General features: G+C 38.1%; 1 protein-coding gene across 1 annotated transcript in view; it reads left to right on the forward strand.

Annotated features, from left to right (window-relative positions):
* The window catches only part of LOC126248535 (hemicentin-1-like), an 838,517-nt gene that overhangs the window by 123,139 nt on the left and 688,826 nt on the right, over positions 1 to 26,552 (forward strand). The window contains exon 2 of the mRNA XM_049949594.1: positions 24,424 to 24,626. Coding sequence (XP_049805551.1) covers positions 24,424 to 24,626 — 203 coding nt within the window. The remainder of the gene's footprint in view (positions 1 to 24,423; positions 24,627 to 26,552) is intronic.

Below are 26,552 nucleotides of genomic sequence, written 5' to 3' on the forward strand. Positions count from 1 at the left end.
GTCATCAAGAGTACACGAGTGGGCCTTCGGCTCCGAAAGCCCATATCGATGGTGTTTCGTTGAGTGGTTTGCACGCTGACACTTGTTGATGGCCCAGTATTGAAATCTGTAGCAATTTCCGGAAGGGTTGCACTTCTGTCACGTTGAACGATTCTCTTCAGTCGTCGTTGGTCCCGTTCTTGCTGCATATTTTTCCGGCCGCAGCGCTGTCGGAGATCTGATGTTTTACCTGATTCCTGATATTCACGATACATCTACATCTACATCTACATTTATACTCCGCAAGCCACCCAACGGTGTGTGGCGGAGGGCACTTTACGTGCCACTGTCATTACCTCCCTTTTCTGTTCCAGTCGCGTATGGTTCGCGGGAAGAACGACTGTCTGAAAGCCTCCGTGCGCGCTCGAATCTCTCTAATTTTACATTCGTCATCTCCTCGGGGGGTATAAGTAGGGGGAAGCAATCTATTCGATATCTCATCCAGAAACGCTCCCTCTCGAAACCAGGACAGCGAGCTACACCGCGATGCAGAGCGCCTCTCTTGGAGAGTCTGCCACTTGAGTTTGCTAAACATCTCCGTAACGCTATCACGCTTACCAAATAACCCTGTGACGAAACGCGCCGCTCTTCTTTGGATCTTCTCTATCTCCTCCGTCAACCCGATCTGGTACGGATCCCACACTAATGAGCAATACTCAAGTATAGGTCGAACGAGTGTTTTGTAAGCCACCTCCTTTGTTGATGGACTATATTTTCTAAGGATTCTCCCAATGAATCTCAACCTGGCAGCCGTCTTACCAACAATTAATTTTATATGATCATTCCACTTCAAATCGTTCCGCACGCATACTCCCAGATATTTTATAGAAGTAACTGCTACCAGTGTTTGTTCCGCTATCATATAATCATACAATAAAGGACCCTTCTTTCTATGTATTCGTAATACATTACATTTGCCTATGTTAAGGGTCAGTTGCCACTCCCTGCACCAAGTGCCTATCCGCTGCAGATCTTCCTGCATTTCGCTACAATTTTCTAATGCTGCAACTTCTCTGTATACTACAGCATCATCCGCGAAAAGCCGCATGGAACTTCCGACACTATCTACTAGGTCATTTATATATATTGTGAAAAGTAATGGTCCCATAACACTCCCCTGAGGCACGCCATAGGTTACTTTAACGTCTGTAGACGTCTCTCCATTGATAACAACATGCTGTGTTCTGTTTGCTAAAAATTCTTCAATCCAGCCACACAGCTGGTCTGATATTCCGTAGGCTCTTACTTTGTTTATCAGGCAACAGTGCGGAACTGTATCGAACGCCTTCCGGAAGTCAAGGAAAATAGCATCTACCTGGGAGCCTGTATCTAATATTTTCTGGGTCTCATGAACAAATAAAGCGAGTTGGGTCTCACACGATCGCTGTTTCGGGAATCCATGTTGATTCCTACAGAGTAGATTCTGGGTTTCCAAAAACGACATTATACTCGAGCAAAAAACATGTTCTAAAATTCTACAACAGATCGACGTCAGAGATATAGGTCTATAGTTTTGCGCATCTGCTCGACGACCCTTCTTGAAGACTGGGACTACCTGTGCTCTTTTCCAATCATTTGGAACCTTCCGTTCCTCTAGAGACTTGCGGTACACGGCTGTTAGAAGGGGGGCAAGTTCTTTCGCGTACTCTGTGTAGAATCGAATTGGTATCCCGGCAGGTCCAGCGGACTTTCCTCTGTTGAGTGATTCCAGTTGCTTTTCTATTCCTTGGACACTTCTTTCGATGTCAGCCATTTTTTCGTTTGTGTGAGGATTTAGAGAAGGAACTGCAGTGCGGTCTTCCTCTGTGAAACAGCTTTGGAAAAAGGTGTTTAGTATTTCAGCTTTACGCGTGTCATCCTCTGTTTCAATGCCATCATCATCCCGGAGTGTCTGGATATGCTGTTTCGAGCCACTTACTGATTTAACGTAAGACCAGAACTTCCTAGGATTTTCTGTCAAGTCGGTACATAGAATTTTACTTTCGAATTCACCGAACGCTTCACGTATAGCCCTCCTTACGCTAACTTTGACATCGTGTACTTTCTGTTTGTCTGAGAGGTTTTGGCTGCGTTTAAACTTGCAGTGACGCTCTCTTTGCTTTCGCGGTAGTTTCCTAACTTTGTTGTTGAACCACGGTGGGTTTTTCCCGCCCCTCACAGTTTTACTTGGCACGTGCCTGTCTAAAACGCATTTTACGAATGCCTTGAACTTTTTCCATAAACACTCAACATTGTCAGTGTCGGAACAGAAATTTTCGTTTTGATCTGTTAGGTGTCTGAAATCTGCCTTCTATTACTCTTGCTAAACGGATAAACCTTCCTCCCTTTTTTTATATTCCTATTAACTTCCATATTCAGAGATGCTGCAACGGCCTTATGATCACTGATTCCCTGATCTGCACTTACAGAGTCGAAAAGTTCGGGTCTGTTTGTTATCAGTAGGTCCAAGATTTTATCTCCACGAGTCAGTTCTCTGTTTAGTTGCTCGAGGTAATTTTCGGATAGTGCACTCAGTATAATGTCACTCGATGCTCTGTCCCTAACACCCGTCCTAAACATCTGAGTGTCCCAGTCTATATCTGGTAAATTGAAATCTCCACCTAAGACTATAACATGCTGAGAAAATTTATGTGAAATGTATTCCAAATTTTCTCTCAGTTGTTCTGCCACTCGTGAAATGGTTGTACGGGAAAATCCCCTCTTCATCGCTATGTCGGAGATGCTGTATCCCATCACTTGTGCGCCGGCCGTAACACCACGTTCACACTCACGTAAATCTTAATAACCTGCCAGTGTAGCAGCAGTAATCGATTTCACAACTGCACGAATCTCTTGTGTTACATAGGCGTTGCTGACCACAGCGTCGTCTTCTGCCTGTTTACATATCTCTATTTGAATACGCATGCCTATACCAGTTTCTTTGGCGCGTCAGTGTAATAACTAGAACAATATCGATTGTGGTGCGTCGTAACTACACATTTGCTATTATCTCACAAACAGATGTTTTGAAGATTAATGTTTATTGGAATTTTTTGGCTTCTGTTATCGTATACTTTTTACCCATGTTAGTTTCCGCTACTAATTGTGACACGCTTTGCACCTGTCTCTGGCACCCCTCTCTACTTTGTAGCCCAGGACCGGCGCAAGGCACGTGCGAAACGTGCGGTTACACGGGGCGTCACTTTCCGAGGAGCGGCAAATTTGCCGCCGCCCCCTCCCCCCATTTTTTTTTTTTTTTTTTTTTTTTTTTGGCAAACTCAACATTCACGCCGAAGAGGGGATTCGAAACCAAACCTCGGAGGGAGCTGCTTCGGGAACTGTGGCATGGCGCTTCGACTACCTGCCGGCCTCCCCTGTTGGACAAGGGGAGGGAGGAGGACTAATTTCTTCCTCGCCACTGTGGCAGCACCGTCGTGTTTACACCGGAGGAACAGAGAGGGGGAAGCAGTCAGGCGTACAGCCTTACACGCCAGTATTCTTATGAGTGGAGCGCTGCCAGCCTGCTACGCGCATTGTGTTTACTCACAACTAATTTTGCAGAAGACGAAATCTAATTTGGAAATTCGAGTGCAGTGTTCGATACTGCGGTTACATGTTAAGCCTGAAGCAATTTTGTTAAGCCCGTAAATGGCAGTTTCCGAGTGTTTTATTCTTCCCGCATTATGGAAAAAAAATGGTTGAACCTTAGTACAGCCAAACATGCCCAACACCTACAATGGCTAGAAGTATTCCGAATGGGTAAATACGCTCGAGTAATTACAAGGGATAAAGACATTGCTAATAAGCCTGGCATAAGTTGGGTTTCGAAAATGTTTGCTATCCGTTTCTGAGTGAGAGTTGGCCTTTTTGGTTTTAGAGCGATGAAACACCTGTCTCCGCCTGCATGAGCAACAATTAAACTCTGACCGCCACTTTTGTTTGACAATACTACTCGCACACTAGATGTAAGCACATATTAAAAGCTTTGAGACTCGCCACTCAGTGTCCGAAACCTAGGTAGATATGAAAAGCAAAATCAAAAATTGCGATTGACTGCTGACATCTCCTAGAGATTTGTTTAAATAAAATTCCACAAACGTTTCGTAAAAAAAAAAGGGGGGGCGGCAATTTAGCAGATCATACGGGTCGGCACTTGGGCTTGCGCCGGCCCTGTTGTAGCCCAAAAGGCCGCTTGTACCGTTTGGGTCTTAAAACGGTCTTGTCTGTAGGTCTTGCCGCATACAACAGTGTCATCCTCGAAAAGCTGCGTGAAACGTCCAACGTTATCCAACAGGTTACTTACATATACTGAGAAAAATAACAGTCCTGTAATGCTTACTTGGGGTACCATCAAAGTTACTATTACGTCTGAAGATTTCTTTCTGTTGAATATGACAGACTGTGTTCTGTTTGCTAGAAACCCTTCACTCCAGTCACACAGCTGGTCCAATGTTGCGTACGCTCGTATTTTCTTTATTAGGCAGCAATGCGAAACTGCATCGAATGCCTGGAAGAAGTCAAGGAAAGTGGCATAAACCTGAGCGCCGGTATCTATTTCCTTCTGGGTCTCGTGGACGAACAGAGCGAGCTGGGCTTCACGCAATCGTTGTTTTCTGAACTCATATTGGTTCCTGCAAAGGGGATTTTCGGACTCCAGAAATGTTATAATAAGCGAGCGTAAAACATGTTACAAAATTCTACCACAGACTCAGAAATGTGGTTTCGTGCATCGGTGAGGCAACCTTCAGGTCCAGTGGCCTTTCCTGAGTTGAGCGGTTTGAACCGCTTTTCCATCCCGTGGTCACTTATATTAATTTTGACATTCGTACGATAATTTCAAGGAGAAGCCACAGTACTATCTTCTTCAACGAAACAATTTTGGAAGAAAAAACGGGTTAGTGCAAGTAGAACTCACAGTCTGTGGGTTCCGTATAAACTTAATTATGTATATAGGTAATTCATTTATAGGTTTTAATGAGTGAGTTTGCGAGTATCAAAATATGTGACATAAATGGCCGCATCTTTTGAGTGCATTGAGTTAGAAGCTTACATTTTGTACACCGCTAATGAGCCGTAGATCTTAGCATTTGACATAAATTTCAACTTGGTACCTCAATCATTCCCGATAATAAGAGGTCTTAACGGACGAGCAGACAGGAAGACAGACAGCAAATGGCAAAAAAAAAATTATATGATATAATTGCAAATTAACAGTTTTCTGATTTTTTTCCTTTACTTGTACTGTGGGACCTTGCTTATTGTCAAGTTACATTAGTCTAGGTCAACGGTAAGTGCTCTGTAGATTTTGATGAGTCAGTTTGCAAGCATCAAAATATGTGACCATAAATGGCCATCTTTTTATCGCACTGACTCAAAAGCTTACTTTACATTTTTACATCACCAAGGGACTATAGACCTTAGAATTTGACGAATTCCCACTTGATATCTATACTTGTTCCTGAGAAAAGTGGATCTTAACAGACGGACAACGAAGTGGTCCTATAAAGCTTCTGTTTTTTACCGGTTAAGGTAAGGAACCCTAAAAATACGTTTAGTACTTCGATCCTCTTTCTGTCCTCCTCCCTTTCGATGTCACTATGGTCACAGAGTGTTTGGACAGGTGACTTAGATCCGTTTAGTGATTTAACACAAGACCAAAACTTTGTAGGATTTTCTACCAAGTCAGTAAGTAGAATTTTAATTTTCAGTTCTTGAACGATTCATGCATGGCTGCTCTTATGCTAATTTTGATTTCATTGAGTTCTTATTTGCCAGTTGAACACGTTTAAATTTGGAGTAACCTCTCTTTGCTTACGTAACATCTTTCTAACATGGCTATCGAACCACAGCTGGTTTTTCCCATCTGTTACAACTCTACTCGGCACATACCTATCAAAGAGTCGTTATAAACTGATATGATAAAAGCTTTGGGATAGCGATATGCCCATATACAGATGGCGGTAGTATCGCGTACATAAGGTATAAAACGGTGGAGGTGCCATTTGTACTCAGGTTATCCACACGAAAATGTTTCAGACGTGATTATGGTCGCACGACAGGAATTAACAGACTTTGAACGCGGAATAGTAGTTGGAGCTAGACGCATGGGAAATTCCATTTCGGAAATGGTTAAGAAATTAAATATTCCGAGATCCACAATGTCAAGAGTGTGCCGAGAATACCAATTTTCAGGTATTACCTGTCCACGGACAATGCAGTGGCCGACGGCATTCACTTAACGACCGAGAGCAGTGACAGCTGCGTAGAGTTGTCAGTTTTTACGAAAGGCAGCGTATGTAGCGCAATTAGTTGCACTATTAATATGAAGAAGACACCACATTTGTCATTCTTCAGGTTTCCTAAGGACCCTGAGAGGTATGAAACATCACATTAGAGCGCTCTTTATTTACGATTTTTTTGTAAACTGTATTGAATTACTGAATTTGTTTTTCTTTTTTAGGAGCAAGAAATGGTTAATAAATGGTAGAAGACAGGACCCGCTGCAAAAAGATGTCCTTTATTTGCATTATAACGTGAAGCTTTGTACGTTACATTTCTAGTCCAACCAGTTCATGAGTGCGGAAAAGAAGACATTGGTATGGATTGCAGTTCCTACGTTATTTGACGTGCCGAATAAGCCACTAGTGACGATGAAGAGAAAGTTGCCATACATACGTGAAAGTGTTACTGCAAAACCAATAAAACTACCTCCTGACACAGAAGAAACAACTACCACAAGTGTTCAATCAATCAATCGATCAATCCTTCCTTGAGAACCGCCAGCAAGTTGTATGCATTAACAGGGAGAAGTCAGATCTGATTAATGTTAGGTCTGGCGTGCCACAGGGCTCAGTACTTGGACCTCTATTGTTTTTACTTATGATTAATGAACATCTTTTGTAAACTCTCACACATTAATGTATGCCGATGACACAACTTTTTTAAATAAAAGCTCAGATTTAAACACACTAAAAAATATAGTTAAAGATACCCTTGCTCAGAGTTCATTATGGTTTAGAGCGAACGGTTTTCTACTAAATGAAAGTAAGACCCAGGCACTTTCCTTTAGCGTAAGAGAAAATCATGACTTAGAAAGTATAAAATTTTTAGGTGTTATAGTAGACAACAAGCTGACATGGGAACCACACGTCAATCATTTATCTGCCAGACTCTCAAGAGTTATGTATTTAATTAGAAACTTAAAAAGACATCTCCCTAATAGATATATAAGATCAGCATATTTTGCTTTCTTTCAAAGTATCATATATGGAATCTTATTGTGGGGCAATAGCAGTCACGTAAAGGGCATTCTACTTTTACAAAAAAAATTAGTAAGAATAATAACCGACTCAGATAAGTTAGAACACTGTAAACCCTTGTTTGTTAAATTGCAATGCCTGACGGTAATAAACTTGTACATCTATAATGTTCTATTGTATGTTAGGAACAATATTTCAAATATATCATTAAGAAGGGATGTACATAGCCATAACACCAGAACCAAATCATGTTTGGATATACCATATCAAAGACTATCCAAGTCACAGAATTCATATTTAGTTCTTGGACTTAAGTTGTACAATAAGTTAAGTATAGATTTAAAAGAATTACCTGTCAATATCTTCAAAGCTAAGTTGTACAGAATACTAGTAAATAATCCTTTATGCACAGTAGAAGAATTTTTTGAAACTGAAACTACTGTCTTTCAACACTGTATCTAGCGGATGGCCTTATGTAATCCAAACTAAATTGTATTTAGTAATTAATGTTAAAAATGTAAGTTATCTTGACATTGTCTATTGCTTTATGAGATGAACGACAATAAAATTTGATTGATTGATTGCCAAAGTATAAGCGACACTGCGTGAAATAACATGAGAAATCAATGTGGGACGCACAACGAACGTATTCATTCGGACAATGCGGCTAAATTTGACGTTAATGGGCTATGCCAGCAGACGAACAGCACTAGTACCTCGGCTAACAGCACTACATCCCTGTCAGCGCCTCTTATGGGCTCGTGGCCATGTCGGTTGTACCCTAGACGGCTGGAAGACCGCGGCTTGGTCAGATAAGTACCGATTTCAGCTGGTAAGAGCTGATGGTAGGGTTCGAGTGTGGCGCAAACCCCACGAAGCCATGGACCCAAGCTGTCAACAAGGCACTGTGCAAGCTGGTGGTGGCTCCACAGTGCTTTGGGCTATGTTTAAATGGAATGGACTGGGTCCTCTGGTCCACCGAATGTTCAGCTATTTGGAGACCATTTGCAGCCATTCATGGACTTTGTATTCCCAAACAACAATGGATTTTTTATCGATGAAAATGCGCTATGTCACCGGACCAAAACTGTTCGCGACTGATTTGAAGAACTTCCTGCACAATTCGAGCGAATTATTTGGCCACTCAGATCGCACGACATGAATCCCATCGAACATTTATGAGACATAATCGAGAGGTCAGTTCGTTCACAGAATCTTGCACCGACAATTTGAGTCCCTGCCACGTCAAGTTGCTGCACTGCACCTTGCAAAAGAGGGTCCGACAAGATATTATGGGGTATCCCATGCCTTTTGTCACCTCAGTGTTCAATACTTTGTCCATTGATGCTCAACATTATTGGTCCTGCAGATGAATTTATCATGTTCATCACTCAAATAAACTGAAGTTTTTTTTTTCTTTTTTAGGGTTCCATACCCCAACTGGTAAAAACGGGACTATTATAGCATCACTTTGCAGTCTGTCTGTCTATCTGTCTGTCTGTCCAATTGTTAAGAACCCTTTTTCACAGGAACGCGTAGACATATCAAGTTGAAATTTATGTCACCTATTAAGGTCTATGGTCCCATGGCCGTGTAAAACATTTAAGCTTCTACGTCAATGCAATCAAAAGATACTGCCATTTATGTCGCATATTTTGGTATCTTGCCAGTACCGATATCGATAACAGGCAAACTTCGTCGAAATTCTCGATTCCCGAGACGGCTGAACGATCGGCGTGCATAATTAAGTTTTTACTGAATCCCCTGTGAGCGATTCCTACTCGCACTTATCCAGACTATTTTTTCCTCTTTTTCCTCTCTTGCTAAATAGAAATATCTTCCTGCCTTCTTTACATTCCTTTTTGCAACCATATTCAGTGATGCTGTAATGGTCTTATGTCAACAGATTCCCTGTTGTAGGGTGACTCGCATAATTCAGGTATGCATAGACCAGGCTGGGTGTTCTACTAACATAAGGACACAACCTGGTCAACTTTCATGCAGTAACATTAGGTCATGTCAACTAAGAGAATATGCAAAAAAAGAAATGCCTAAAGTAGAGTTTAAAATATGCTACCTCAATATTCAGGGTGTGGCAGATAAAAACTTAATAGTCAACGAATTTTCAGATGAAAACGTGGTAGATATTCTATGTTTAAGTGAACATTGGTGTAAAGAGAATGAGCTTGGGTACAAAGTATTGGATGATTACACACTACTTAGTCGCTATTGCAGAAAACAGCACTTACGTGGTGGGGTAGCACTATATGCAAAAACACCTCTTGCATCAAACTGTGGCAGGATGGATCTCAATACCCTTTGTGATGAAATGCATTTTGAAATATCAGGTCTAGTAATTGAAAACCTTAAGTTAATGATAGTAGTAGTGTACACACCACCTAGTGGTAATCCCCATACCTTTCTGGAGAAACTTGAGGAATTCTTAATGTACATATGTATACCGAAATAGAAAAAATACAATATTGTCATTGGGGGGGGGGGGGATATCAGTTCAAGTTTTGATGTCCTGAAGGACAAAAAAACTGTGACAGATCTCAAAAATGTGCTTCGACAATTTAACCTGTACTATGTTAACTGCAAACCTACCAGAGGCTCATCCTGTCTAGACAATATATTTACAAATATTAAGAGAACTTGTATGTCCACTGATGCAATTAGTTTCCCTTACTCAGACCATGATGCAGTATATCTTAGTCTTAATAATATAACTTCAGACTGCGCCAAACCATAATCTAAAATTGTGATTACTAGACCAGTGAGCAGAGAGAGGATGGATAGGTTCAGACACGCCCTCACTTATTTCAGTTGTGACACTCATTTTATTAGACTTCAACACTGTTCAGCTGATATTGTTTTCACCAAGTTTTTCTCCATATTTTTAAATATAGCCTATTTGAAAATAATTTCCCACTGCAAAAATGTACAGTAAATATTAGTAGTAATTACAAGAAAAGGAAAATGAGGGAATGGTATACTCCACAGTTAGGGCAACTTGAAAATACTGTTATGCTGTATTCTAGTCTGTACAAAACCAGTAAATCAGAACTGTATAAAGAACTGTATGCTAAAGCTAAATACAAGTATAGGAAGGCAATAAATGAAGCAAAGAAACTGCATAACACAGTAAACATTGAAAAATCTAACAATAAATGCAAAAAGTCCTGGAGTGTAATAAACTCCATTGCTCACACTAAACACAAAGAGGAAATCGCCATTACCCCAGTGTTTGGGATCCCTATCGGGTCGGATTGAGGAAGGACATAGAAGCAATTCGGAGGCGGGCTGTTAGATTTGTTACTGGTAGGTTTGATCATCACGCGAGTGTTACTGAAATGCTTCAGGAACTCAGGTGGGAGTCTCTAGAGGAAAGGAGGCGTTCTTTTCGTGAATCGCTACTGAGGAAATTTTGAGAACCAGCATTTGAGGCTGACTGCAGTACAATTTTACTGCCGCCAACTTATATTTCGCGGAACGACCACAAAGATAAGATAAGAGATATTAGGGCTTGTACAGATGCATATAGGCATTCATTTTTCCCTCGTTCTGTTTGGGAGTGGGACAGGGAGAGAAGTTGCTAGTTGTCGTACGAGGTACCCTCCGCCACGCACCATATGTATGTGTGTAGATGTAGAATGTAATAAATATTGCATTCAGTCCATTGAAGAAATTAGTAGCTCAATAAACAAACTCCATGAAGATGCACTTAGTATTATGGACAGCTGCTTTGAAAAGCTTCCCCCAAGCACCGTCATTTTCACAGAAGTGAGACCAAATAATATCCTAAACATAGTGAAAAATTTCAAACCTTCAGTTAGTGTTGATTATTATGATATGTCATGTAATTTGTTGAAAGATGTTATTGATTGTGTGATTTATCCTTTAACTTTTTGTATTAACAAATGCCTAGCTGAAAGTAAGTTCCCCGACATACTAAAAATTTCTAGAGTTGTGCCCATATATAAAAAAGGGGGAAAGAACTGTACCACTAGTTACAGACCTATATCCATAACTCCAGTTTTTTCTAAATTTTTAGAAACAATTACGTATGAGCAAGTTAGTGTCTACTTGTGTAAACTAAACATAATTAGTGATAAACAGTTTGGATTTAGGAAAAGTAAATCCACAACGGATGCAATGGACTCCCTTGTAAAATTAGTACTAGATGTGTTTGAGGCTAGGGACTATGCCCAGGCAACATTTTGTGACCTGAGAAGAGCCTTTGACTGTGTAGAGCATGACACTGTGCTGAATAAGCTAGTTTACTATGGTTTTGATGACAACAGTATAAATATGTTCAGGTCTTTCCTAGAGAACCATCAACAAGTTGTGTGCATTGGTAGGGAGAAATCAAATTTAGTTAATGTTATGTACGGAGTGCCTCAAGGGTCGGTGCTTGCACCTTTACTGTTTATACTAATGATTAATGACCTGCCCTTTTTCATAAATTCTCACACAATATTGTATGCTGATGACACAACTTTTATACATAAAAACTCTGATCTAGGTACACTGAAAACACCGACCGAAAATACCCTTTCTCAGTCCTCATTATGGTTCAAAGCTAATGGCTTCTTACTAAATGAAAACAAACCCCAGACACTTTCCTTTAGCCTCAAAGAGATTCCTAACTTCCAAGAACTAGAAACTGTCAAATTTTTAGGTGTTACTATTGACAATAAATTGACATGGGAACCACACATTAAAAATATATTGGCTAGGCTTTCAAGAGTTATTTATCTAATTAGAAATTTAAAAAATTCATGTTCCCAATGACTATGTGAGATCAGCATATTTTGCCTTCTTCTGAAGCATCATCTCTTATGGAATCTTACTGTGGAGTAGTAGCTGTCATGTAAATGACATTTTGCTTATATAGAAGAACATAATAAGAATAATAATGGATTCTGATAAAACAGAACATTGTAAACCTCTGTTTATTAAATTGCAGTGTCTTGCAGTAGTAAACTTATTCATCTACAATGTTTTATTGTACATTAGAAACAATGTCTCTAATTTTGTGATGAGAAGTGATATTCATAGCTACAATACAAGAAACAGAACACCTATAGACGTGCCATATCATAGATTATCAAAATTGCAGAACTCCTACTTAGTTCTTGGACTAAAGATGCTTAATAGACCAAGTGCTGACTTTAAAGAACTGCCTGTAAATATTTTTAAAGATAAATTATACAAGCTATTAGTGACCAATCCGTTTCACACCATTGATGAATTTTTTGAAGATGAAAATACTCTATTCTAATGTGTACCTGATGAACCAAAGGAAATCGAAGAAATTGTCCACTCTGCTGTCTCTCAACAGGGAGCACAGTTGACAGAAGATAATCATATATCACCAGAAATGTTGCGTCCATGTCCCAAAGCAGGACCACGGAAGATAACTTGTGGATGAAGAGTTGGGAAGACTAGAATCCTAACGGATACACCAGAGAGAAATGAAACTGAAAACAAGAAAAAAGACAAGAAGAAGAATAAATTCTCAGTCACATGTCACCTGGAATTTCCAGACCCTTCCTCAGAAGACAAAAATTGTGAAATAAATTTGAACGATACAAGTGATGATGATCTGGAACTCTTAAGATCACAGTTCCTCGAAAATGAAATTGATGATTTTGAAATTGGAACAGAACTGAAAGAAGGGGATTATGCTGTGACCTGTCTTGCTGGAAAAAAGAATATTTTATACTATGTATCAAAGGTTTCAAAAAGCCATTAGTAATGAGTATGAAGTTTAGTACCTAAAGAGAATTAGGAAAAGCAGGAAATTCCCTGGGGCAGGATTGGACACCTTCTGTCTACCTATGGAAGATGTTGTACTGAATCTTCCTAAACCTTTCACTGTTGGAACATCCCAGAGGCAAAGTTCATGGTTGTTTTTCCCTGTAGACTTCACCACAATGTATGATGTAAAGTGATGCATAAAGAGTGTCATAATGTATTATACTATACACTAAAAAATATATGGTATTGATTTAATGAAAAACTGTATATTTGTGTTTTATTTAAAAATATAATTTAGTGGCCCAAGGTACAACCTATAGTTGTACCTTGGGGCACTTCGCAGCCTTCTTCTGGGAGTTGGTATCAACTTATAAACTCATACTAAATCTGTTTTCAGAACATTATCTTATTCAGAAAGAAGCACATGTTAATCTCCAATATTGAGCAAGTCCACTAATTGAAATAGTTAAGCTATAGAAAATAAAAATAAAAATTTGGCCTGAGGTACAACACATTCTGCAGAGTATGATCCTCTTTTAGTGAAACACATAGAAACCTCTGTTGTGTTTGAAGGAATTTCTAAGGCAATTCAAAATTATGTAATATAAGTTGTGGGCTCGATTGTTTCATCAGCTATAAAACGGGAAATGGTGGAAGTTCCTTTTCTAGCTATCATACTTGATGAATCTTAAGATGTGGCAAATAAAGTACAGTTTTCTGTATTCCTGACTTGTGTTTATGAAGGAAAGATTCTTGGAATTCAGTGATATAAGTGGTGACACACATGTCCATGCTACTGTAGATCTCATCCAACACATCTTATCGGAACTGGGATGTAATGAAAAACTGATTGCACAAACATTTGACGGTGTGACGATTATGGCGAGAAATCTGAATAGGGTTCAGTGATTAACCAAAGTCACACATCGTAAAGCCATATTTTTTCACTTTTGTGTTCATGTAGTAAACTTGGTTTTGTCTCAATGCGCCAGCCACATACTGAACTGTAAAATAATTTTAGTTTGCATAATGAACCTCCTTTTTTTTCAAAACCTCCTCAACATGTTACATTTTTGGATAAATTTTTGTCACATTGTCTTCTACACGTCTGTCCATCGCAATGGAATTACTCATCAGTACATAATCACTGGGTGCAGAGCTAAGCTTTGTTGTGTGTTTAGCGCTATGCCGGAACATCCTCAATAAATTGATTTAGATATTTTAGCACAATTTACTGGCTTTCACACACTTTTAGGACATTTCAAGTTTATTTTTCTCTTGAACCATTCAAAAAAGTATATACCTTCACAGATGTGCACAACAACCTTGAGAACCAAGGAAGTGATATTTTCTACTGTGAACAGAAAATGAAAGATACTAGCTACTCCATAGCCCCACAGATGAACCTTCGAAGAGGCAAAATATCAACTATAGACGTATCTATTGCAAAGTGTTTGATAACAGTGATAGCCACTTGAATTAAAGATTTCTAAATTATTCTAAACATTTGTTTTTAAATTTTCTTTCACATGAAAACTATGGATAATATTCTAACCATTTCCTCAAAAGCAGCTTCTAAGGTTTCTTAGATGCATATTGAAAGTTCTTTGATGCTGTTTGATGAAAAAGAGCTGAATGTAGTGTACAGTACTGAAAAGTTCAGAAATAAAACTATGAGTGAACTTCCAAAACTACTGAGCAATTATTCAATCTAAGCAAAAGTTTTCAGCATTTTCATATGTTAGTGTCATCACTGTATGCAATTACAGTGAGTGCATCTTCACTAGAAAGATCATTTTCTGACTTGAAGAGAATCAAAAGCTACTCTCTAAATTGCACTGGAGAGGATAGACTGTCTCATCTTGGAAAAACTGAAGCTCTACTAGTAGAAATTCAGAAAGAATGAACGTTTCTTTGAGGAAGTGGCTACTAAATTTGTTTTCCAGGGGAGAAGAATGGAATTTCAATTATGGCGAGCATGCAGAGGTGATCTGCTGAAGTGACAAGGATGAGTTTAAAGACAAAAACTAGTTATTTTATGTAAAATTTTGCTTGTAGTAATATGAATTGATATTAGGTCAAATTATTTCAGTATATGTTCCACACAGCTGGAATCACTGAGATAAGGTATAATTTTTTGGTGTAACTCACCTGCCAGCATGAGTTACTTTATTGTCCAAAAAAGAATTGTAAGTACCATTAGTAACTACTAGAAGCTTATGCAAGCCACTGTTTAAGAAGTTGCCAATTCTACTACTAGGTTACATTGTTTATATATTCTGGAAGTAACATGTTTCATTAATAAAATAATGGACACTGAAGACAAAGTAATGTATAAAAATGAAAGAGTTCAGAAGCATAATACACAGTAGAAAATGGGGCTGCATAGTGAATGTGCAAAAACAAAACTTAGTGAAGATGGACCTCTAGTAGCAGAGAAAAACTTTACCACAACACAATAAGACACAAAAAATTCAAATAATTTTAAACTGGCTCTGAAATGTATCTTTTAAATACTGTATTATAGCATTGATGAATGTATACAGTCCTAAACTATGTAGCAGATAGTGAAGCTAGCTGCTTCTATAATCGGGATGAGTTCCTCTAGAGTTACTTCAGTCAGTAACAGTCAATATTAGTGTGTGTCATATAAATTGTAAATATCTTCTAATCTTTAAATTTGTGTTTCTTTATACAAAAGCAGAAGTTGAGAACTATGATCATTAAGATTCTGCAAAAACTGTAAACATCATTTTGCTTGTTTAATTATTAGTATTATCATAAGAAGAGTGTCATGATTTAATGTAAATTTGTTTCTTTTGCACAAAGAAGAAGATGTTATAAACAGAGTGGTGTAATAGTGGTAAAATCCTTTTGCTTTTTAACTACAATAACTATTATAAGTTCTTAAGGAGAGGATAAGTAAATTTATCTCTATGTATATATTTGCTTGCAGTTTTTATGTATGTAAACTTACGTATGTTTTAGTAGATATACAGTTTATAATCATCACATTAATTCATGTTGTCTCAACTTGTTGTCTCATAATAACTGACTTTACAAACTTCCAGCTTGCTGGAGTAGCTTGGGTCTGCAACTGCTGTTAATCAACGAAAAACCAGTACAAGTTGCTAATTTTTACTTTTTATTCATTCGATGACTAGTTTTGGGCCAAGACCCATTTTCAAATCATACTGCAGGGCAGAAAACTAAATTTACATTCATGCATAATACAGTTATTACCAAATTTTTAGACATATGCCAAAGATACAAAACATATTGTTTTAAACTTACATAACAAGGTAGAAAATGGCATTTCCGAAGAAGTCAGAAATGTGCAGTGAACATTTACAGTATGTACAGGTAATAGTTACCAGTATCCACTCTAAATCTAATAATTGTATTTTGCATGAGCATAAATTTGGTTTTCTGCCCTGTAGAATGATGTGAAAATGGGTCTCTGCCTGAAACTAGTCATCAAATAAATGAATAAAAAGTAAAAATTTGCCACTTAGACTTGTTTTTTGTTCTATTGATAACTAGTTGACCAATACCTGTTTGTACCTTCATACAAAAATGATGAAACAGACCAATAAAACAATCAGTCAGTTAATTGATTTATGTGAATGTTTAAATAACCCAGAAATTTTTATTTTATGGGTCTCATAAAATATGCTGTTGAAATTGACTCTCTGCTGAAATTCAGAGTTGAAAGAGCTTTATTACCTTTTCTTTTAAGGGACTTCAAAGACAACAAAAATTTAACTGCACCATTGTATGCTGGAAGTTAGAAGAGAAGGAATTGTGCAGAAAGTTAAATCAGTAGAGTATGTATCTGTTATGGTTTACTGATGGAAATTGGTAGATGTGAAGACAAGCAGCAAAACTCTCACCTTTTGTGGGCGCGCATTATCTTTCTGAAATGTAACCCCAGGAATGCTTGCTGTGAAGAGAAGCAAAACAGGCTGATAGAATATTGTTGATATACTGCAGTGCTGCAAGGGTGCCCTAGATGACTACCAAAGGGGTCCTACTATGAAAAGAAATGGCACTTCACACCATCACTCCTGGATGTCAGGCTGTGTGGCAGACAACAGTCAGATTGGTAGCCAAACGTTGTTCAGTGTCTCCAGACATGTCTTTGCTGGTCATCAGGGCTCAGTTTGAAGTGGGACTAACCACTGAACACAGTTCTACTCCAGTCACAGAGATTCTAGGCGGAGGATGTGTCTGGATATGTCCCTGACAGCAATGGAATGCACAGCAATATGTTGATGATATTCTACGCACCATTTTGTTGCCCTTCATGGCAATCCATTTTGAGGTTACACTGGAGCAAGATAATGCCCGCCCACACATGGCAACAGTTTCTGCTTCTAGTCTTCATGCTTGCCAAACCCTACCTTGGCCAACAAGGTCAGACGATCTCTCCCCAGTTGAGAACATTTGGAGCATTATGGGCAGGGCCTTCCAACCAGCTCAAGTTTTTGATGATCTAACATTCCAGTTGGACAGACTTTGGCTTGGTATCCCTCAGGAGGATGTCCAACAACTCTATCAATCAGTGCCAAACTGAATTGCTGCTTGCATAAGGGCTAGAGGTGGACCAGTGCATTATTATCTTGCTCAATTTGTGAAGCTCCTTCTCTTGAATAAATCATCAAGTTTTTCTGAAACTGTAATCATTTATTTATTTGTACATGTGCACCACATCTACCAATTTCTGTCCCATTCGGATAATTCCTTCAGAATGCGTAATTTTTTTGTCTTAGAGTGTATGTTACAAATTGTAACAGTGTTAATATGTTGCACCCTGGAAGGATTTTAGGGATTTTTTAATTCTAATTGACAAAATGTCAGCACTATTCTTAAGTATGTAATAGCTGAACTTGGTAAAATTTTGAAGGATAGGCTTATGCCCATGTATTGATGGTGTAGTTGTATGACTGCTGTCATCAATGGAGTGCAAACTAAAGAGAGGAAGTGGACCCTAATGCCCAAAAAAACTGAAACATTATTTTCTTCTGTTCCAATATTTTTTCTATCACTCTCCACACAAAACACCAGTTTTAGATTAATATGTTGTCTGAAATTTCCAGTGCTGGGCCAATTAAATGGACACTCAAATATAGAACTGTGAATGATATGTATGAGAAAATTGAAGCATCTAAAGACTGCTTTGGAATTTGTGCAGAATTAGATACTCACACACTGCAACAATAATAAGTATTAGGTTTGTTGGGGGTGTTCCGTTGTGCTTCTGGCTTTTTTTCCCATGTAATTCTGCCTATTTGGATATCTTGTGTGTCTTCAGTTGGGCTTCTGGCTTTTTTTATTTTATTATGCCTAATTTGAATTTCTTGTATAATCAGATACCAAGCCATTTTACTGCAGAATTCAATAACATAAACTGTAGTATCGTATGAGATAGAAACAGAAAATCAAAACAAGTAAAAGATTTAACTTTTGAAAGTAGCTGCAACCAAGGATGTATGCAATGTAGTCCTGACACAAATCAATACATGCTCCCAACTCACAGAACATCTTTGTGTCTCTTTGCTGTTGTAAAATCCTGTTTTCAGAAAGAAAGAAAACAATACTTATATCTTCAGAAGAATGTCTAAATTTCAGGTGTGAATTCATTTCCAATCTCTAACAAGATTAAGCTGGACTAAGAGCTCTGTATAATGCACCTAGGAGAATAATTCAGAAAATGTAGTGGAGCTGTAACTGTAATATAATTTCTGCTCATGAGCAGGTGTTTTTAATGTAAAAACACATAGTAGCTGCACTGAGATCATGTGATAAAGCTTGAATTTGCTCTGACATGTGTAAGCAACAGAAGCATTACTTTATACAGTTTTAGCAGTATCTCTGATATTACCAATGCCAACAAAATATAATTGAAACGAGGAACAAGCGCATATTTTTTGCATGGAAGAAACATTTGGCCTTGGTAACATTCGTGTAATTATAAAATATTTAGTGAAAAAATCAAACATTATACACAAGAAAGAACACATATCTCTGGAAATATTAAGACTTCTGATTATAATACAAAATGTTTGCTAATTGCATATAATTTTACAGCAGTTCAAACAGAATACAGGAGTTTTTGGACAATTTCTCCACTCATATGTTGTGTGTGTACATTTATCATCCCTTTCTTTCTCAAAAGTGTATTCACGCCATTGTAGTTTGTTTCATCAGCTACAAAGTGAAGTATGTCATCTGCAAGTAGTAGCCTACAGAAATCAATTAGTATATTACTAGTTTGATGAATACGTAAACCTTCTTGTTTTGGAAACAGTTGATACTCCATTTCATGTGGCTCATTGCACCAATCTCCTGTTACCTGTTTACTTCTACTAGTGCTGGCATTTGAGCATCACTGATATCATAATAATCATCTTTCTGTTCTTCTGTATTGCAAAACACACGACTTCCACATATTGATTGCTATACAAAGTTTCTGCATTCCTGAGAATCCAGCCATCCTACTCTAATTTGTTCTCTCTAAACTCATAATCAGTATCTTATAATTTGTTCAGTAACTACTCACCAATAATTTTTTTGCTTTTAATACAATTTTTTGCACTAGTAAGTCCCAGTGTCAGTTGATTAGGCACCATTTCAAATAATGTACATCACAGACAACTAACCACAAGAAAACAAAACTGAAGGCAGGAAAATGTTCCATGAGACTTTGTTGCTTGAGCAAATCTCTGTGCATAGCTCCAGACTAGATAGAATAATACACCTGTGGATGCACATGCTCATAACCATGTGTTCCACTGGCTTGTTTGCTATTGAAACACTAAGCATCAGCTGTAGTAAACAGCTACAACTTCTTTTAAAGAAATCAGCAGTAAAAGAGAATTTGCATGAAGATTCATTATATAGTTAAGATAGCAGAAATATTATATGAATGTATGCATAATATTTTGAATGAAGTGCATTACGGGCTCCATGTTTGTTAAATCCAGAGCCTGACCAAATACTTGAGGAAGGGCATTTCCAAATGGGTTTGGAGAAGTTTAAACATATACTAGTGGACCTCAGGTATCATTATGTGATAATTTGGTGTGCTATTACACCCCAGTGACAAAATGGCTGTCAGAACAGTGGTATGATGAAGGTGATTATGCATGTGAAACACGAGAACCATTTTGCAAGCAGGAAAAGTGACAGGGACTAGGTACCACCATGAGTGACTATTTAGCAAAGAATAAGTGACTAACTCTTGCTATGTGATGTTACTAGATAATCTATATAGACAGTTGAAGCAATAGCTAGAAAACATGGTATAGTGTAATGTAGTGTTATCTACCCATGAAACTGCACCTATGTCTCACAACAGCTGTTTCAATGACAGATCTTGGCTTGAAAATTTTTCCCAATCCACTCCATTCCACAGGTTTACCCCCAAACAGCTTTCTGCTGTTTTGATTTCATAGTATGGTTTCATGGGGAAGAACCTCATGATGAATGAAGAGACCCTCTGTACTGTAAGTATTCTGCAGAGTTGGAATGTTTTTCTATTTGTAGAATAGAGAAGTGGAATCTCGCATGACCAAATTCACTGAGGTCAACTGACTTTATGTTGAGTATAAATGTTTGTTCATGCATAAAGGAAATATAACTTACTAGCTTCTTACCAAACTTATTGATCTATTTGCTTAAAATGACATATTTTTTGTCTTTACAGTTCAACAATAAAATTCTTCCAGTGATGTACCAGATCCAAACTTGAATGCAAAAGTGCCATAATGAATTGTTATGGTGTCTAATTTTGATATACTATGTATAAACATGTATTTTATTATTTCTCTGTTGAGCCCATTGAGACATTTATTGACTAAGATATTTAAAATTATGATGAGAAAGTAAATTTGTGACACAATGTTCATGATACAATAATGAGAAGTGATGAGTTGACATGATGAGATAACATGGCTATATACACCTTTAAAACAGATGAGAATTTTTAAACAGATGTAAGAATCACTGGCTTTGTGAGAACATTTTATGATACATTTCACATGGATTCTTCACATAACATTTTTCTGTGTAGTAACAAGACAATAAATGTGCCACATGTTGTGCCACCATGTACACAAAATGTCTTTAATCAGCATCAGATTCAAGTACCTTACATTCAACAAAACGTTCAATCAGTTTTTACACATAAAATGTTCTTGTAGTATTTCACTTCTCCAGTCTTTATTTTGCTAGATATTCTTGTGTAGGTGACTACTGTGGTAATACTTTTATAGCATGTAATTATAGACAGATATTTTAAGTGCTGAATTATCTTTTATCATTTTGATCTCATCATGTAATTTATTATACAGTTTGTTTCCTATTTACAGTGGATCATTTTGTTTTAATGCTACTTATGAATAGTGAACGTGTGTATCCTGCTTTCTCCTTGTATCATAAGAATGAATATACCAGTACTGGCTTGTAAATAATGGGTCCTTACTGTTATACAAAGGTTCATTTAATATAGGTTATTACTATTAAAATCTGTAAGTTTCACCAGTGGATTACACCATTTTTGTAGCGATGATTCTGCTTGAGTCAAATATATATTTTTACTGCAGTGAGAATGAATAATAATACCATAACATGTGTTAGCAAATTTCATTTTGTTGTTAGACCTGTGAAGACAGAAGGACAGGTCATTTGATCCTTCAGGAGATGCAATTCTCAGCATGGCCAATAGAAACACTTAAGAAGTGTAACACAGCACACTTAGCTTGCTGAAAGGAAAGGAAAGTAGAGGAAAGGAAAGGAGAAGAGAGGAGACGGAAGGGAAGGGAAGGGAAGTGAAGTGAAGTGAAGTGAAGTGAAGGGAAGGGAAGGGAAGGGGAGGGAAGGAAGGAGTGTGGGCTAACAGAGGCTAAGGCCAGGAGGATGGTGAGATGAGAGTGTGTGTTCAAGAGCAAGTTCCCAGCTCAAAAGTTCAAGGTAACTAGTGCTGGATGAGATGATCCAGATAGCATGTATGATGTAGCAAGCACTAACCTCTTGTGATTCACACTGTAGCACACGTTCAGCACGTGAGTTCTGGACGTCCTCAAGTTTTTCTATGTAAATCAGCCATTCTGCCAGTTTGGTTCTGGTCATTCCTGTATAGAAAGCCATTCAGTAAACAGCCAGCTAGTAAATTACAAAATCAGCTACACATGTTGCCATCTGTTGATGTCATGCAATTTGACAGTGGTGAGAGTGGAGTAAATGATAGCTGATGGGTACTTGTAACATATTTTATAGTGGAAGCTATTGCAGGGGTGGGAATCTTGGAGGAAGGATGGTGTTAATGGGAATATCATGCAGTTTGATAAGGATGTTTTAGAGGTTAGAACAGTAAAAGGTGACAGTGGGTGATGCAGGGGTGATGACAGAGAGAGACATTCTCATTTGATACATCCCTGGCTTGATAATTTATTAAGGTATTCATGGCCTGATTGTTAGTCATTATATTTTTTGTGCCCCACCTTAAGAGTTATTTGCATCCATACACATATAATTTTGCAATACTTTCATTTTAAAGAGTTCTGTTAAGTAACTTGTGCTGTAACCAAGTGCATTGTAACTTTCTGTGTGTTTGTTATTATTTGTTATTAAAACATCTGCAGTGTGGATCACACGATTATACTCTGTGAACTAAAGTCTAATGACATTAAGCTATCAACAGAAGACAAACAACAGCTATTTTGCATAATGGAAAGCAGGCAGCAGTTTTTTTTCCTAATGTAGTAGCCATCTTCCTAATTTATTAGATTAAATTTAGCTGGTAGAACATAAATAACATTAAGCTGTATAGTTACAGTTCATTGTTAATACAGTAACAGATTGAGTTTCTGTGATTTGCTTGCCTTTTGTCATTGTATACCTTGATTCATTCCACATCCTGAAAATTTCTTTTTGATGGGATCTACTGAAGAAGATCAGTGATTGAATGAATTTATGAATGAATAGCAATCTGCAATATGTGATTTACATTTTTTAAGTAGGCTTATTAATATCATGCTTTTTGTCTCTGGTTCTTCCTTTTATTAGCACTTATTTTTAGCCACATATTTAATACATCTGTAACAAGTGCTTGAAAAATCTTGTAGTAAAAAAAAAAGTAGCCTTTGATTCCAGACAACATCCATAGCAATTCAAGTGTGAAATTATGGTTGACTGCTACAGAAGTGCTTGCTCAATGTACAGGGTGGTTATAATTAAACTTTTGTGATATTAGAGGACCCCCCTCCATGAACAACAAGTGGTTATAGGACAACTGGAAACATTTGTAAGAACATGTGGAAGAGAAAGAACAAATAAATCAATGAAAGAAACACATTTTTCACATGAGAGGGTAACATTTATTAATTACATACCATGTTTACATTTCAGATTACAAACACTGCTCAATTTGATAACTGTTTGCAATCATGACAGCACGTTACCACACTTGAGATTGCTCTACTGTTGTCTGAAACAGCCGTCATGACGCAGGTCATGCTTGAAGATTGCACAGTCTCGTCCACGACATCAGTAACTTCTTCAACAGTTTGTAGCAGAATTGGCCATCAGCCTCTCCCACGATCAGTTCCCAAATCACCAGTTAATTCAAACTTCGGAATCATGTTCTTTATCCCTGATGCAGAAAGAGGACCTCTCCATGTCCCTTTAATGCGTTGATACTCACAAAGAGCTGCAAGTCTATTGCTGTTGTTTTGATAAAATAGCTTTATGAGCAAAGCCTTGCTCACCTTGTCCAGTCCCATGTTGACTGACTGCAACTGTAATGCACACTGCTTGTGTTTCAACCCTATGTGGCCGTACTGGTACTGGCTCCTAACAGCAAGTCATAACACTATCACTACTAACACTGGCAATCCAGCAATGCTAAAGTTGGGTACCCATATGGTGAATAGCCTTCCATCTACACTGGCTCAGGTAGTGAAAATTTAATTATAACCATGCTAAGTGTTCAGTACACTTGATTGTTGTAGAAGTTTTGAGACTCGTTCTTGTTTATCATTTAGCTGCGGTTGACTGGGGTGTCAGTTCAGTGAGCTCTGTGATGTGTCTCTCATTCTGTACATATGATTTTACTCATGCATAGAATACACCTGTGATGTCTGTACTTTCCTGTTTGATAACTATAGTGTTGTCGTTAATGACATTGGATGCCATTAAGAAGTCTAAAAGTGTTGCTTAAATGTGATCTTGGTTATCTGTTGTGCTTCAAGCTCTGTATTTTCACACACTTAGTAGTTTCCTGTAACTGGCCTTCCACTGAAATTAATAATAATTTTTCCCTAATTTTTGTATGGTTTTCTTTAGAGAAATGACTTCAAAATCTCATTTTTCTTTTTCACAGTGAATATGATCATGGCAATACGGAAGATGGTACACTGCTTTTCCGCATGCCTCCTACATCATTGGCCTTTGTGTTTGATACCACAGGCTCCATGCATGATGACCTGGCACAAGCACGTCGGGGCACAGATGGCATTATGGAAATACTTAAACGACATCAGGATGTGGTTGACAACTATATCTTGGTACCCTTCAATGACCCTGGTAAGATGATCTGGTCAAGACAAACAATAATTAAAACTTCTATGAAATAATAAAATGAAGACTAATTGTAATTATTTTTTCATTAAAGTATGTTAATTAAATTCTAAAATAGAAAACAGTTATTTTTGTACTGTGAAAATCCATTTTTTTAAAATACCCAGCTACTTGTGATCTTTAAATGCTACACTGTAATAGGTGGAAAATCTGGGATGAGCAGTAAATACCTCTTGAAGATAGATCACTGTACACTGAATAGAAAATGTGCTTGGAAACAGCCAGACACATAGAATGGGATGAAATGAAATGTCGTGTGACTAGGGCCTCCCATCGGGTAGACCGTTCGCCGGGTGCAGGTCTTTAGAGTTGACGCCACTTCGGCGACCTGCACGTCGATGAGGATGAAATGAAATGTCGTGTGGCTAGGGCCTCCCGTCGGGTAGACCATTCGCTGGGTGCAGGTCTTTCGAGTTGACGCCACTTCGGTGACCTGCGCGTCGATGAGGATGAAATGATGATGATTAGGGCAACACAACACCCAGTCCTGAGCGGAGAAAATCTCCGACCCAGCCGGGAATGGAACCCGGGCCCTTAGGATTGACAGTCTGTCATGCTGACCACTCAGCTACCGGGGGCGGACATAGAATGGGATGATTATGAACTTTTGGACAGTCATTCGTGCAGCTCCCATATTCTCTCTCTCTCTCTTTTGCTCACTCTCTCTCTCTCACTCACTCAGTCTCTCACCCTCGCTCTCTCTCTCTCTCTCTCTCTCTCTCTCTCTCTCTCTCTCTCTCTCTCACACACACACACACACACACACACACACACACACACACACTCTCTCTCTCTCTCTCTCTCTCTCTCTCTCTCTCTCTCACACACACACACGCACACACACATTCTCTCTCTCTCTCTCTCTCTCTCTTACTCTCTCTGTCTCTCACTCTCTCTCTTTCAAATACAGAAACTGAGAAACTGATGTGTTGGAGAGAGAGTACTCTCACTGCCGTGAAAAATACAACAGTTTAGTATGTCATATGACCGGGATGTCAGCACTCATAAGCCTGGTTCTACACGTGAGAGCCAGATGCGGGATGGGCAAGACATGATATGAGCACATTTATCATGTGTACCTAGAATCTGTAACACACTGTCTCTTAAGTTGTGCAGCCACTGTTTTTTTCTTCTTTCTGGGATGTACTATTTATTTATTTATTTATTTATTTATTCATCCGTAGACAACTTGTGTTGTATGGATGTCGTCAACTGTATACATGGAATGAGAATATACATAATAGTACTTCTGGTAGTACATATTTCTATGGTGCAACTTAATCGTTTGTACACAAAACAAATACAGACCAATCTTAGTTACAAATAAATATAAATTTACAAATGTATTCTTGCATGGATTACACAAAACAAATACATACCAATCTTAATTAAAGATAAATATAAATTTACAAAGGTACTCTTGCATGAATTGAGGTGAACACATGTCATTTACAGTATTCTTTGACAGTATAGTAACATTTATCTGCTAAATAATTTTTTGCAGCTTTCCTAAAGGCATGTATTCCAGTTTCAGCTTTGATCTCCTCTGGAAGTCTATTATACATTTTTAATCCATTAAATAATAAACTATTTTGGGTTTTTGTTTTGTTTTTTCGTATGAGATGCAAATGGTGGCAGGATCTTGTCCAGTGTTGGTGTATAGATCTGTTTTGTGTGTACTGGTCAATGTGTTTCTTTATATATATCACAGTCTGAAAGATGTATTCACATGGTACTGTCAAGATTCCCATGGTTTTGAATAAATCAGTACAGTGAGCTCTCTTGCTGCTTTTTGTTATTATTCGTACTGCCCTCTTTTGCAGCTTGAAAATTGCTTGTATGTTCTGCACATTTGTACCCCAGAAGGTTATG

This window comes from Schistocerca nitens, chromosome 3 (genome assembly GCF_023898315.1).
Source record: "Schistocerca nitens isolate TAMUIC-IGC-003100 chromosome 3, iqSchNite1.1, whole genome shotgun sequence".
In the NCBI taxonomy this organism is placed as follows: Eukaryota; Metazoa; Arthropoda; class Insecta; order Orthoptera; family Acrididae; genus Schistocerca; species Schistocerca nitens.